The 16116-nt window shown below is 44.1% G+C and overlaps 1 protein-coding gene across 5 annotated transcripts in view; it reads left to right on the forward strand.

Moving 5' to 3' along the window:
• Positions 1-14832, forward strand: part of GJC2 (gap junction protein gamma 2) — a 132861-nt gene extending 118029 nt beyond the window's left edge. For all 5 annotated transcript variants that reach the window (XM_068235156.1, XM_068235157.1, XM_068235158.1 and 2 more), the window contains one exon: positions 13084-14832. In XM_068235156.1, coding sequence (XP_068091257.1) covers positions 13104-14333 — 1230 coding nt within the window. In that variant the 5' untranslated portion in view covers positions 13084-13103 and the 3' untranslated portion in view covers positions 14334-14832. The remainder of the gene's footprint in view (positions 1-13083) is intronic.
• The last annotated feature ends 1284 nt before the right edge of the window (positions 14833-16116 follow it).

Consider the following 16116-nt stretch of genomic DNA (forward strand, 5'->3'; position numbering starts at 1 on the left):
AAAAGGATGTATTCCTGTTTAAAGTTTTTTTTTTGTTTCTCACTTATCATTGGAGTAAGATGACAGTTGTCATGTGACATTGGGGACAGGATTAGTGACCATCAGTTAACCTGTAGCAGCCTTTCCCCATGAAAGGTATACAGCTGCAGCCTACGGCCTCAAGTGTGGGTGCTTGTTGCCCATAGCAACCACTTCCACTTCTCATTTCAGTTATTCAGCTTGAGCCTTTGATTGGTCAATTTCTTCAGCAGCATTAATTTGCATACAATTTACATCCACTTGGAAGGATTAGCTTCTCATTGACTATCCCTAATCTTCAGGAAGGAGGAGGCAGCAAAACTGTCCGAATTGTTTTTGTCGGAGCAGACATTTTGACAAAAATTGAAAAGTTAAAGAACAAAACTTTTAGTGTTACAAAAAAATGTTTAATGTTGCAAGTTAGAACTCTTTGCCGAAGAAAAACCTGCACAGATAAATTATAGACACCACCATCAGGTAATGCAGATTACTTAGAACAGAAGGAATACAGGGAATGACAATCCCATAAAGATTACCATCACGTTTTACACACAGTGATATCCTGTGGTTGATTAACTATACTGCAGTTTAAGTTAATTATGTTGTTAAATCTCTAACGAGAGTGGCCCAGCAATCCTTCCCTCAGAGCCGAAAATTCAGTATCTTCGATTAACTATTTGACATTCCTGGATGTGAAACTCACGTCCAGGAAGCCATGTGCGCTCCTGCGCGTTCCCGCGGCCGATCGCACGCGTGCTCCTGGCCCGCGGTTTGTTAGCCAGCGAATCAGTGAATCGGGCAACGGTGCCCGATCACTGATTCCTCTCCCCCGCAGAAAAAGCGACAGCTTCTCTCGGAAGCTAGCTTTTTCTGCTTCCTATGTTCCCCTACATTGCTCTAAGCGTACGTGTTATGCTAAAGCTCAACACACACCATACAATCTTGGTTGTACAGATTTACCAAATCTATGTAGTATAAGGGCCAACAGATTGAAAATACCTTGAATGATTTATTGGAAAAGCTCTTGAACAACCAAGATTGTATGGTGTGTGTTGAGCCTTAGAGTGACGTCACTGTAAACAAACTCATGGCTGCCGTCTTGTGGCCAAAAAGTAAACTACAGCTAAATGTTAAATAAAAATACACATATTTACAAAAAAAAAAATACAATTTCAATCCCACCCTCCCAAAAATACCCACATAAAATGTTTAATTAAAAAAAACAAAAAACATTACAATAAAAAAAAACACAAATATTTACCTAAGGGTCTAAACTTTTTAAATATCTATGTAAAGATAAAATATTTCTATTTTTTTTTTTTCATAAGCTTGTAAATAGTGATGAATGCAAAACGGAAAAAATGCACTTTTATTTCCAAATAAAATATTGTCGCCATACATTATGATAGGGACATCATTTAAACGGTATAATAACCGGGACAAATAGGCAAATACAATACGTGGGTTTTAATTATGGAGCCATGTATTATTTTAAAACTATAATTGCCGGAAAGTGAGAAATAATGATTTTTTTTCCGGTTTTTTTCTTATTCTTCCTGTTAAAATGCATTTACAGTAAAGTGGCTCTTAGCAAAATGTACCCCTCAAAGAAAGCCTAATTGGTGGCGGAAAAAACAAGATATAGATCAGTTCACTGTGATAAGTAGTGATAAAGTTATAGGCTAATGAATGGAAGGTGAACATAGCTCGGATGCATAAAGTAAAAAACGACTGAATGCTGAACTGGTTAAGTTAGGATCTTAAGGTGGCCACACACCATACAATTTTTTAAATATCTGTTCAATTTAAGAATTGCAATAATTTTTTCTGACTGATTGTAACATTTCAAAAATCTGACCAATGTACCACACACCTATGTTAAATTTTTCCCCAATTATGATAAAAATGGTTGGAAACTCTGACAAAATTGCTAGGGCAATACAAAGTAAAACAATGGTATAAATCGGTGATCCGCAAACTTGTCTCTCCAGCGGTTAGGCCTCTTTCACAGTGCGACGTTAAAGTCGCACGTTAGAAAATGTTTTACCGTGGACTAATGCACAGCAATACAAAGTCTGTGCGACATTCACAGGGCACACGTTGCGTTGTGTGTAGCGTTATTAGAAAGTGCTGCATGCTGTGCGTTTAGCAATGAATCTGCTGCGTTGTGTGTGTTGCACATGCTCAGTAATGTTTTTTTTTTAATGTAACGCATGCGCCGTTTTTGTTCCATCACTGTGCGACGAAAACGGTGCACCAAACGCAGGGCTAAAGAATGTACTATAACGTCCAAGTTATAGTCTTTCAATGCGTTGCATTAGGGGCAAGTTATGCGACCTTAACGTTGCATTAAACGCAACGTCCCACTGTGAAAGAGGCCTCAAGGAACTACAAGTCCCACAATGCATTGCAGGAGTCTGACAGCCACAGTCATGACTCATAAAGGCAAATGCATTGTGGGGCTTGTAGTTCCTTAACAGCTGGAGGGCCAAGTTTGCAGATCACTGGTATAAATCAATAAATCTCTATGAATAGCTCTTCTCTTCTGCACTGAGTGTATTAATATAGGCATTTTCCAATATGTATTTAAACGTTCGGTGGAAGTCTTGTCATGTGAGGGATTCTTCCTGGGAGAAATAGTTTCAGGGGCAATGTCATTACACCAAAGAAAATAGTTTCTGTTCCACATAACTAAACTGGCATCCGACTTCCTGTTGAATTTGTGCTTTATTTGTAGCCCAAACCGGTTTCATTCAGTCCCCGTGTTCTATTTCTGTTCCACTCTGAGGCCTCTGACAGCTTCCAGAGCTGAAATGATTTCTCTGAGGACCATGCTCCGCCCCCTGGCACATGCCTGATCCGTGTGTACAAATCTAAGGTCTCCTTTCTGGATAGTGGCTGGATAGTGCACCGGTTAAGGGCTCTGTCTCTGGCACAGGTGACCTGGGTTCAAATCTCGTCTCTTCCTGTTCAGTAAGCCTGTACCTATTTAGTGAAGAGACCTTGGGCAAGACCTCTTAATACTGTTACTCCCTATAGAGCGCGCCCTAGTGGCTGCAGCTCTGGCGCTTATGCCAGGAGAGGAATGTGATATAAATATTCTGTGTCTTGTCTTTCCGTCCCCCCATTTCCAAAACATGAGTTTAACCACCCTGGCGTTCTATTAAGATCGCCAGGGAGGCTGCGGGAGGGGGGTTTTTTTAATAAAAAAAAAACAATTTCATGCAGCCAACTGAAAGTTGGCTGCATGAAAGCCCACTAGAGGGCGCTCCGGAGGCGATCTTCCGATCGCCTCCGGCGCCCAGAATAAACAAGGAAGGCCGCAATGAGCAGCCTTCCTTGTTTCGCTTACCTCGTCGCCATGGCGACGAGCGGAGTGACGTCATGGACGTCAGCCGACGTCCTGACGTCAGCCGCCTCCGATCCAGCCCTTAGCGCTGGCCGGAACTTTTTGTTCCGGCTACGCTGGGCTCAGGCGGCTGGGGGGACCCTCTTTCGCCGCTGCTCGCGGCGGATCGCCGCACTGCAGCGGCGATCAGGCAGCACACGCGGCTGGCAAAGTGCCGGCTGCGTGTGCTGCTTTTTATTTGAGCCAAATCGGCCCAGCAGGGCCTGAGCGGCAGCCTCCGGCGGTGATGGACGAGCTGAGCTCGTCCAGACCGCTCAGCTGGTTAATAGCAATTTGGATTTGCTCCACAAAATTTAGTTTACAGTAACCCTGTAAGGTCAGCAAATGTAAAAAACCAGATACATACTTCTGGATGGGCTCTCCCTGTCCTCTCCCATCAGGGTGTTCCAGCGCAGAGAGGGGGGAAAAGCCAAGCAGGATTGGGTACATGTTACTGTATGTGTGTGAGCCATAACCAAACGTTTTTTCTTGGGGTCCCGGCGCTGTAATGGGCCAGTAGAGGAGAGAGCGGAGAAGCCTCCCCCTCTGAGGTGAGTACCACTTAAGGGCGTACAGTACATACCTATGTAATGGTAAGGCTCTGGATACCATAGAGCCTTCCCTCGATCTGTATCGTCGATCCTGCGATGTCCCCGTTTGTATTTATTCCTCCTGCTAGGTCGAATAACTTTGGCACTCCAAAGCATTTGTCTCCCACCCAAAGAAATTAGGTAGCCATGTATGCACCCCAAACAGCAAGAGCGACATTTTGTCTCTACAGGCGAGAAAACCTGTGCCCCTCCCCCCATGAAATAACTAATGTGTGCAGTGTTTCACCAGAAAATAATTGCAATGTGGGCAGCGTTTTTCCAGAAAATAATGGTAATGCAGCAATGTTTCACCAGAAAATAATCGTAATGCAGCAATGTTTCACCAGAAAATAATCGTAATGCAGCAATGTTTCACCAGAAAAATAATCGTAATGCAGCAATGTTTCACTAGAAAATAATCGTAATGCAGCATTGTTTCACAAGAAAATAATCGTAATGTGGGCAGCGTTTCACCAGAAAATAATCATAATGCAACAATAATCATAATTGGGCAGCACGGTGGCGTAGTGGTTAGCTCTTTCGCCTTGCAGCGCTGGGTCCCTGGTTCGAATCCCAGCCAGGGCACTATCTGCAAAGAGTTTGTATGTTCTCTCCGTGTCTGCGTGGGTTTCCTCCGGGCACTCCGGTTTCCTCCCACATTCCAAAAACATACGGATAAGTTAATTGGCTCCCCCTAAAAAAAAAAAAAAAAAATTGGCCCTAGACTACAGTACTTACACTACATAATATAGACATATGGCAATGGTAGGGATTAGATTGTGAGCTCCTTTGAGGGACAGTTAGTGACAAGATATATATATATATACATTGTACAGCGCTGCGTAATATGTCGGCGCTATATAAATACTAAATAATAATAATAATAATAATGCAGCAATGTTTCACCAGAAAATAGTCGTAATGCGGCAATGTTTCACTGAAAATAATTGTAATGTGGGCAGCATTTCACCAGAAAATAATCATAATGCAGCAATGTTTCACCAAAAAATAATTGTAACGCAGCAATGTTTCCCTAGAAAATAATCGTAATGCAACAATGCTTCACTAGAAAATAATCGTAATGCGGCAATATTTCACCAGAAAATAATTTTCATGTGGGCAGCGTTTCTCCAGAAAATAATCGTAATGATGTAATGTTTCACCAGAAAAATAATTGGAATGTGGGCAGCGTTTCACTAGAAAATAATTGAAATGTGGGCAGCATTTCACCAGAAAAATAATCTCACAAATAGTCTCCAGTGCAGGGCTTTGGACACCATCTTCCCTTAGAGCTGCTTTGCCTGCCGGAAGACCCCCACAGGCTGAGCGGAACTGAAGGCTGTGGGGAGTGAACTGGCACAGCGTCTATTAGACGCCACAACACAGTTTACCACCAGGGGGTCCAAAAACCGAGTGGGGGGATCCCCCTTGAGTGTTCACCTCATTTTGTCCTTCTTAAAGTGTGCCTGCCATCATGGTGCCCCTTAAGGCCCATACACACGTCCAGATTTTTTGCAAACGACGGGTCGTATGTGAAAATCAGACGTGTGTATGGGCCTTAAAGGGCCATCCTATACTGGTCTACTGTGAAGTAGCAAAGCCCCTTTAGATGCTCTGCGGCTTATCAAGTGGGGGGCGCTTTCAGTCATGGCCGCTGTTCTGCTCCATGACTGAAGCTGACGGTCCTGAGGGTGGGACCACGGCTCCGTCATTATGGCCAATGACTGCACTGCTGGGGGAAAAGGTCCATAAGATGCCCCTGCACCATGGATGCATCATATATGTCCACTTACCTAGGGGAGGACTGGGACCTTTCAGCCTGGGGGGAAACACAAACTAGAGGCCCGTTTCCATGGCAGCCCCAGCCCAAATGACGTCAGACACGCACCCCACGTGCTACATGCTGGTAGTCATGTGAGGAGCCCATGTGGAAATACAGCAAGGACACTTCCAGGGCAGTGTGACAGGTAAAGTATAACTGCACAGGCACCGGGGGTCACATAATACATTTGGAGGGATGACAGCAAGGGGTTTTCGTTGTGTCCGTCGTTCGTGATTATCGCACGTCGTTACCACTGCGCACCAAATCAACCACATCGGCCTGAGATTTCCCAGCATCTCAGATTCAACCGATTTCCGACCAAAATCAGTCAAATCGTCAATTGGGCATGCTTGTGGCATCACCGATTTTAACCCAATCCAATAGTAATTATCAAAACAGTTGGTTGATCGCCGAGACAACAGATGTATGGCCATATTAATTCCCCAAGATCCCCCACACACACACACACACACACACACACACAAAACACACGCACACTTATGTCCATAGAGGTACTGTCCCTTCAGAAGAGGGACAGTTGGGAGCTATAATGGTGTGAAAGCAGTCAGAGTTTTTTTTTCCTTCTATGGACCCTGCAGGCAGGCCTCTGCTCTGCATCTTGCTGTGTACATTTACCAGCTTACCCGTCCTCTAATTGCTCCGTAATAGCACCTTTATTTCTCTCAGCCAGCCTAATGTTTCACATTGCCTTATACAAAAACCTGAATGCAGCAGGCACTGTACCAGCCCTAAATCATTAAATGAGAGGCAGCCTGGGGGGAAATCTCCCCCTTTCCCCCCTGGCCAGTCCTCCCCTGCACTTACCCAAGGTGCATCATATAGCCCAGAGCGTCTTATCCTCTGAAAATACGGTATTTCCCCACCTACCACCAGGCTAGCTACAAAGATAAGTCTGGATACATGCAGAGATCCAGATCCGGTACAACAAGACCTTCTCATTCTCCTCTCCTCGGGTTCATCTTAATTTTATGTCACTATCTGGGGCATAACTAAATTCATGGATCTCATGGACACACACACCCCCCCCCCCCCCCCCCTTCCATTGGTGACCTTCACAGCCTTGGGGGCCCATCTCACAATGGTCATCATGGCCATTATGATCTTCACACCCATAACAAGTGTAGCTACAAAACACCTGATCTGAAGTATAGTCCCCTGTATTGGAGGAAGGGAAGGTCAGTAGTTTAGGCCCCCCACAGCTCGGGGCCCTCCTGCAATTGCAGGGGCTGCTCTCCTCTAGTTACACCCCTGGTCATTATTATGGCCGGTGTGAAGGGACAATGTGATGTTGCGTTCGTAGTTTTTGTAGTTGTTCCAGAAAAGTTGTAATTCGCAGCTGGTGATTGGCCTCTGTACCCCAGTAATATTCATCATCATTAGAGCGCTGATCAGCCAGGACCTCCATCCCATCCATCACACGTTATGGTCTCCTGAAAAGTCCTACAACAGTTCATTATCTGCGGAGAAGGAAGCACTTCCCTGTAACAAGGAACTGGAGGTCACACTGCGACATCTAATAATGGTTCAGGGCGTGATGAAGAAACCGTTTCCAGGCATTGCCAGGCACAGGACTTACATTCCACCCAAAGCAACACCCTTGGAGGGAAACTGTTGCCCGCCTGATAAAACATATACCAGGGATGGATTAAAGGACACCCGAGGTGAAAATTAACTAAAGAGATAAACAATTGTATCTATCCACCTTCTTCTAAAAATCCTTTTTTTTTTTTTTAGATATCCCCAGTTTTATTTTATAATTACAATATATATTTCGGCGTATAAGACGACCCCCAACTTTTCCAGTTAAAATACACATTTGGGATATACTCGCCCTATAAGACTACCCCTCTTGACTTCTGAACATTTGTATACTGTACTGTGTGTACTGGTGTTATACTGTATAAACATGTACAGATACTGGTGCTATACTGTACTGGTACTGGTGCTATAGGCAGACCCAGCCTCTGTATGGGGATTGCGTAGTAAGAACCCTGCTTCGGGTTCTCTTTAAGTCACTACTTTCCAGGAATCCTGGTGAGTGGATTTTCTTCTACCATACTTGTACAGCACCGCCCATGTTGCTTTCATATGGGCACTGCATACGGTGGGGATGCAGCCGCAGACGTTTTTGAGCTCCCCCCACCATATGCGGCAACAGCAGATTCTCCAGTCCGGCTTGGAAATTTCAGCACCCGCCCTATAAGGCGACACCCAGCGTATAAGAGCTATTTGACCTAGCTTTTTCAAATAGCTTCCTCCTGGGACAGCTTGAGAATGGACCAAGGACGCAAAGTCTCTGTGGTATCCAGAGCCTTACCTCTACATAGGCATGTATAAAAACTGAATTTAATTTTTTACTTTACATTCCTTTTAACCAGTTTAATCCATCCAGCCAGCTAGTTCATGGTCCACCAGAGATACGTTGTGGTGGGGCATGACTGCCGGACCACACCAGTCACTGTGGCTGCTCATACTCCTTTTCAAGAGCAGCGCCCAAGTGTCCGGTGGTTTGATGGTTGCTGGGCCGATGAACCGCATGGAGGTGGTCAATAACAACTGTAGGCATCTCAGGACTGGAGTCATCAAAATCATTGAGAAGTATATTTGATTGGCCCAATTTCAAATTTAATTCCTTTAATAATTCCTTTTTTTGTATAGCGCCTTTCTCCTGTCGGACTCAAAGCGCTTGCGAGGCAGCCACTAGAGCGCACTCAGTAGGCAGTAGCAGTGTTAAGGAGACTTGCCCAATGAACTCCTTACTGAATTACTGGCTTACTGAGTAGGAAGAGCCAGGATTTGAACCCAGGACTCCTACATCAGAGGCAGAGCCCTTAACCATTACACTTTCCAGCCACCAAATTTCAAAAAGTTTCCATTAAATTTGCATGCCAGAATTATTAGCAGAATACCCAAGCAACTCGGGGTGACCCAAAACTAGTAGGAAAGTACAGGGGGCTAAAAGCGACCGAAAAGCCCTCCTACTAAAAAGTCAACGCTCAGTGTAGTTTGCCTTCTTAAAACCGAAGGTATTTGCAATAATTCAGGTTTAATAGAACAACTATGGTGTCCCAAAATGCATCACTAGTGAATATGCAAATGATCTCTTTATGCCTCTGAAGCCAGGCTTACATCCAGAACTGCTGGTGTATAGCATGCCTATAGCTTATAAAATTTACAGAGCCCCATCAACCCAACAGGCAGACAGCCTGTTTCAGACTTTTGGTCCTCCTCAGTCCATGGGGGGGATTGATATAGCTCTATGGGATAGGGGCATGGACCAAAACAACAGAATACCTAACAGCTCAGAGTGACCCAAAACTACTAGGAAAGTACAAGGGGCAAAGAGCCATCCATGCGTCTAAAAAGCCAAGCCTCAGTGTAGTTTGCCTTCTTGAATTATAAGCATCTTATTGACCATCTCTGGTGGAGGACAAGACCTAAATGTCTTAGGGAAAATCAACATATACCGCTCTCGCTAGCTTCTCACCACCAAAACAGCCCTCACTCTGAGAAGAAGACCAAGCTCCACAATCCTTGCACTCTCTAGCCTGGGTGGATGTAACGCTACGATACGTACGCACGGAGAAACAAAACGAGATATTTCTGGTTCCCCTGGAGAACGTCTTCTGCCGAATTCCTGAGGACACATTCCAGGCTGTGAGATGAATTTGGAGGATTCCCAAAGTATATAACGGGGGTCGCGCAGTAACTGTATTCCCTCCAACGTAAACACGGAGGGGATATCCTCTCACATGAAAGCTCCGCGCTCTATTTTAACGTTACATCAGTGATGAGTGGTTGCCGGCGGCTCTTTGATTTTCAAGAGCTATTCTGATAACATTCTCCTTTTTTTTTATCTTATAAACCCAGATATATTGCCAAAACTTTTATAGCTGTATGGAAAGTGTGAAGACAATGCGCGAATGGGAACGAAAAAGTGAGAGAGTTAGATAAAGACTTACTGTTCTCTCCAGGAGTTCGCCAGTTGTGGTTATTGTGGTTTTCCAGTTATTCAATTACTCTAGTATTCTTTTTTTATAATGTTTTGTGGAATTTCAGGAACCATTTCCTGCAAAACTGGAGTGTAAAGATGGCCACACACGGTAAAATAGAATGAACCAATTTTATAGATTTTTGAAAAAATTGTTTGTTTTTTTCATTCGAAAAATCTTTCTGATCTCATTCTGATCACATTTTCCATTTTTTCAATATACAGTAAGTTGAGTGGTGGATTTTTCTGATGAATTCTTATTAATGAGAACATTTATATCGCAACTCAAAGCAACAGAACTGCAGCCACTAGGGCACTCTCTATAAGCAGTAGCAGTGTTAGGCAGTCTTGCCCAAGGTCTCCTACTGAATAGGTGCTGGCTTACTGAATAGGAAGAGTCAAGGTTTCAACCCTTGTAGTCTGTGTCAGAGGCAGAGCTCTTAACCATTACACTGTCCAGCTACCAGACACCAGAATGATGTAGGATAGATTGTGAATTTCCTAATGTATAGGCCCAAGCAATTTGCTCAGATTTTTACATTTTTTTTTAGAATTGAGGAAAAATTGAACACACATGCGTAATACATTGGTCAGATTTTTTAAATGTTACAATCAATCAAAAAATGTATAGTACCGGTAACGAAATATAAAAAATTGTATGGTGTGTTCCAAATTAACAAGCTGACACATCATTGCATTCCAGCAGTTCTGGAGGTGTGTTTAGCTTTTAAGGGTAGAATGGTTAATTTGCATATATTCAGCAGTGGTGCCTGGGAGACATCTCGAGCTCACTCCAACCTGAATTATTCTTTCTGTTCTAAGAAAGCAAACTCTCCCTACAGCTAAGTTAGAAGCCAGAGTTTTGGTACAAAATAATTATCTAATGCTGCCAGGATCGGTGGGTCGCCGGGTTCATAACTCACCCACTCGCCCGTAATTCATAAATGTCACAAACTCCACCCCCTCCTCGGCAAAGCCAGCGTGACTTTTTTTTTTTTCTAAAGTTTTATGTTACTCTGGCCACCACCACTGGCAGCCATGGTCTATTTCACACTTGAAATCGCAAAACGCTAGCGATTAATTATTATTATTTGTCTGAAACATCACTGGACAAAGTAGCGTTTTGGGAGCGTTCGCGATTAGCGATTCTATACATGCTAATCTCGATCGCTCCAGAATCTCTGTCAAAACGCTGCAGGTAACGCATTTGTGATTATTGCTAATCGCAAAACGCCCATGATTGCGGCAGTGAGAACACTGCCATAGGATAACATGGGCTGAGCGTTTTTTTTTAAAAACGCTAGTGGTTTACGGTGAGTGGGAATCGCGCGATTCCCACTTAGATGTGGACGTGCCCTAATTGGTGGCTGCCGAGCTGGGGGCAGGTCGTGGCAAGGCCAGGTGAGAGTGGCCAGAGCTTCAAAAAACTTTGAAAAAAATGGCCGCAAATGTCTTGCCGATGGAGGAGGCAGAGAGTCACCCGTCTAATAAATGACATGCCAGCGGGTGAGTTATTAACCGTTTGACCCACGAATCCTGGCAACATTAAAGGGAAACTGAAGTAAAAGGTATACGGAGGCTGCCATATTTATTTCCTTTTAATCAATACCAGTTGCCTGGCAGCCCTGCTGGTCTATTTCTCTGCAGTAGTATCTGAATAACACCAGAAACAAGCATGCAGCTAGTCTTGTCAGATTTGAGTTTAAAGTCTGAAACATCTGATCTGCAGCATGCTTGTTCAGGGGCTATGGCTAATAGTATTAGAGGCAGAGGATCAGCAGGGCTGGCAGGCAACTGGTATTGCTTAAAAGGAAATAAATATGGCAGCCTCCATATACCTCTCTCTTCAGTTCCCCTTTAAGACAGCCTTACATGATAGGCTCTGTCATTTTAACTGGAAGTACTCTTTAAAGGCGACCCGAGGTGAGAAGGATATGGAGGCTGCCATATTTATTCCCAGTTGCCTGGCAGCCCTGCTGATCTTCTAGCATGAGTAGCTGCACAGAGTACCTGATCTGCTGCATGCTTGTTCAGGGTCTATAGCTAAAATATTAGAGACACAGAATTAGGAGAACTGCCAGGCAACTAGTATTGTTTAAAAGGAAATAAATATGGTGGCCTCCATATATCTCTCTCTTCAGTTGTCCTTGAAATGTACACAGACCCTCAACAAGCATGCAGATCAGGTGCTCTGCTGACTGAAGTCGGACTGGATTAGCTGCATGTTTGTTTCAGGTGTGAGATCCAGATACTACTGCAGTCAAAGAGATCAGCAGGACTGCCAGGCAACTGGTATTGTTTAAAAGGAAACATCCATATCCCTCTCAGTTTAGGTTCCCTTTAAAGCAAACCTTAAAGAGAACCAGATCTGATTAAATAAAAGATTTTATACATACCTGGGGCTTCCTCCAGCCCCCTATGCACGGATCCCACCCACGCTGCCGTCCTCTGCTGCCTGGGTCTGCCGGTACCGGGTCCCGTCATTGCCGCGAGTCGGCCAGTCGGCCGGCGGACGCGGCCGTTTCTCTGCATCACACGGCGCTTCCTCTATACAAGTACGCATGAGGCTGCCTACTGCGCAGCCGCACGCGTACGGGTATGGAGGGAGCCCGTGATGCGGACAATTGGCCGCGTCCGCTGGAAGTGACGGGCCCGGTACCGGCGGATCCAGGAAGCAGAGGATGGCGGCGTGGGAGCGATCCAGGCTTATGGGGCTGGAAGAAGCCCCAGGTATTTATAAAATCATTTTCTATTTTTAACCAGCGTTCCTCTCTGGTTCCCTTTAAGCAGAAAAAGAAATGAATTGTATGCGTAGTACGTCTAATGTATAGAACATTAGAAGAAAAGTCTCATATTTTTATTTCAGTTATAAAGCTTTATTTAGAACATTGCATAATTCTGTCATATTTGCAGTTTAGAAACCACACTGTATTTTCAGCTATAAAACAGAGCAGAAATAATGACCCTTTGCACTTTCCTGCCTTAACACCTTATCTCAAGCTGTCTCAGTGCTTCAGAAAACAGGACTGTATTCGACCCAGTGGGTCAGTAGCTCAGAGAAGCGCTTTTGCATAGATAATAACTGAAGTTTTTAACTCTTCCTGTACTGGAAAACGAGATTTTATTGCTACTAATGTTCTATTTCTTATCTGTACACATACAATTCATTATCTCATGAGTTTATTTACATTTCAGGTTTTGCTTATAGTGCATCTAAAGTAATTTACTTAACATATTTATCTTTTTGTTTCAGGTTATAAATGAACAGCCCCTATGCCCAATATGAGCTGGAGTTTTTTAACCCGTCTTCTAGAAGAGATCCACAATCACTCCACCTTCGTGGGGAAGGTTTGGCTCACCGTTTTAATCGTCTTCCGAATAGTATTAACCGCGGTGGGCGGGGAGTCCATCTACAACGATGAACAGAGTAAATTCATGTGCAACACGAAACAGCCGGGATGTGATAACGTCTGCTACGACTCCTTCGCTCCGCTGTCGCACGTGCGCTTCTGGGTCTTCCAGATCATCATGATATCGGCTCCTTCGGTGATGTACATGGGCTACGCCATCCACAGGATCGCACGCGTCGCCGAGCAGGACAGGAGGAGCCACTTTCGTAAGAAAAAGAAGACTTTTTCCAGATGGCGGACAGGGAACAACGTTGAAGACCCTGAAGAAGATGAGGAGGAGCCCATGCTCTATGAAGTTCCAGAACCAGAAAAGGTGGAGACCAAAGAGAAGGAAAATAAAAAACACGATGGGCGGAGACGTATCAAAGAAGAAGGACTGATGAAAGTTTATGTCTTCCAACTTTTGTCCAGAGCTATTTTCGAAGTCGGCTTCTTGATAGGTCAATATTTCCTGTATGGCTTCCAGGTCTTGCCTAAATTCCAGTGCAGCACATCGCCTTGCCCGCATTCGGTGGACTGTTTTGTTTCTAGGCCAACAGAGAAGACCATATTTTTGCTCATCATGTACGTGGTGAGCTGCCTATGCTTGGTGCTCAATCTGTGTGAGATGTTTCACCTAGGATTTGGGACCCTGAGGGATGCCATCCGCAGCAGGAGGACTAATGCGCCCAGACAGCCCCCTTATAACTATTCCTACCCAAAGAACATAACTTGCCCACCAGAATACAACATGGTGGTCAAGTCCGACAAGTCCACCAAGGTCCCCAACAGTGAGATGGCCCATGAACAGAACTTGGCCAATGTTGCTCAGGAACAGATTTGCACAAGCCCCGACGACAATGTTCCTTCAGACCTCACTACTTTACATAAACATTTGAGGGTGGCCCAAGAACAATTAGATATCGCATTCCAGACCTACAACTCTCAGGTCAATGCTCAGAACTCTAGGACCAGTAGTCCAGCTTCTGGGGGGACAATAGTGGAGCAGAATCGGGTAAACACTGCACAGGAAAAGCAGGGAGCAAAGCCAAAGGCTAGCTCAGATAAAGGCAGCACCAGCAGCAAAGAGGGGAAGACCTCTGTATGGATATAACCCCTGAAGTTTTGGCAGCACAAAAAGACTAAATTAAAATCCACTGGAATTCCAAGGTTTAATATGCCAGTAAGGTTCCCTCAGTTCAGAACCAAGCACAATGTAAAATAATATACTAGTCAACATTTTTATACTTTTTTTCTCTGTTTATTTTCTAACAAAATACCAAGTTTATGGCTTTAATACTGTCCTATCTACATATCTATGTACATGCCTCTAATACCGTCAAGAGAAGCTTGACCTCTCTTGACTCTATCAGGGTTTTCTACCACGAAGGGCTACAAACCTTCTCCAGTCTCTCCTTTGCTTTAGTTCCAGGTTCTACAAACCGTTTATGTCCAAATAACTCCTCGGCCGGGCCCCGGGATCTCTGGACTGAAAAGTCTGCTGGAATAACCGCTTTGCACAAAATTAATTTTTGGGATACAGACTGAGAAAAGAAAATACAAGAAAAGAAATGTTCTGTAACTTGTTTTGTGTTTACTTGTAAAATGTTGTTTTGATACATAAAAAAAATATGTTGAAACATGTTGAAAGTATTGTCCTAATAAGAGTTGATTTTAGTCACTTTCCGGTGGAGTCTTAAATGGTTCAATTAGAAATTAAAAAAGGAGGGTTGTTCATTTGTGGGGGAAGAAAAAACATTCCAGGATACAAGATATGTGAAGATGATTTGGGGTGACATAATTGATGGAGATAAGTTGTCTTTTTGAATAAAAAGCCTCCTCAGATAGGGATTGATTAACAAAATTTGCCCCATATGAAATTCACTTTTCTCCTGATTATTTTACTAGGAGATAATTGAAAATGTACTATCAAAATTATTTTGAGTATATTTTTGCTTGCTGGCGAATTTTGTGACAAGGTGTGATCACCTAGGAGAAAACTAAGGAGAAAAATGGCCCTTGACTTATAAATAAACTCTCTTAGGTCCCAATTCAATTAACTTTTCTCCTGAATTTTCTCCTGGGAGATAATTATTCTCAATAAAATAATCCAGCAAGCAAGAAAATATTCAAAATACTTTTTAGTATTTTGTCAATTGCTATGCATTAAAGCAGAACTGTAGATGGGTTTAAATCAAGCTGTTTCACTTACCTGTGGCTTCTGCAAGCCCCCAGCAGCCGTCCTGTCCCGCACCGGTCCTCCACGAACCTCCGTTCTCCTGCCACCAGCTGTTATAGTTTTCGCCGCCGGGCCACTGTGCCTGCCCGGCTCTGGCCACGTGTATCCTTTCTTCGCGTTCCAGTCCGCAATAGCGCAATTGCAGATGGGAACGCATAGAAAGGATACGCTTGGCAGGGCTGCGCTGGCCTCAACTTACAAGTGGAGGAACGGAGCAGTCGGTGGAAGAACGGAGGTTCGCGGATGACCGGCGCGGGACAAGACGGCTGCTGGGGGCTTGCAGAAGCCCCAGGTAAGTGAGACAATTTGTTTTAGGCTGTATTCACAGTGGGACGTTGTGGTTTAATGCGACGTTAAAGTCGCAACGTGTCTACGTTAAGAGGTAACGCACTGCAAGCAGTGAGTTACCACAATGCAACATTTTTTAATGCGACTTTAACATCGCATTGTGAACGGGCCCATTGGATTAGCTTTGCCGCGCGGTAAGCTGCGTTATAAGACTTTATAACGTGCGACCATAACGTCCCACTGTGAATGCGTCCTAAATCCTATCTACAGTTCCACTTTAAGAATTTATTTTTTAAGAGATATGCAAAAAATAGTGGTATGGGCGCTCCTCCAAAGCAAGTCAGATTACCACCTCAACAGATTAGTAGTG

This window comes from Hyperolius riggenbachi, chromosome 5 (genome assembly GCF_040937935.1).
Source record: "Hyperolius riggenbachi isolate aHypRig1 chromosome 5, aHypRig1.pri, whole genome shotgun sequence".
Classification (NCBI taxonomy): Eukaryota; Metazoa; Chordata; class Amphibia; order Anura; family Hyperoliidae; genus Hyperolius; species Hyperolius riggenbachi.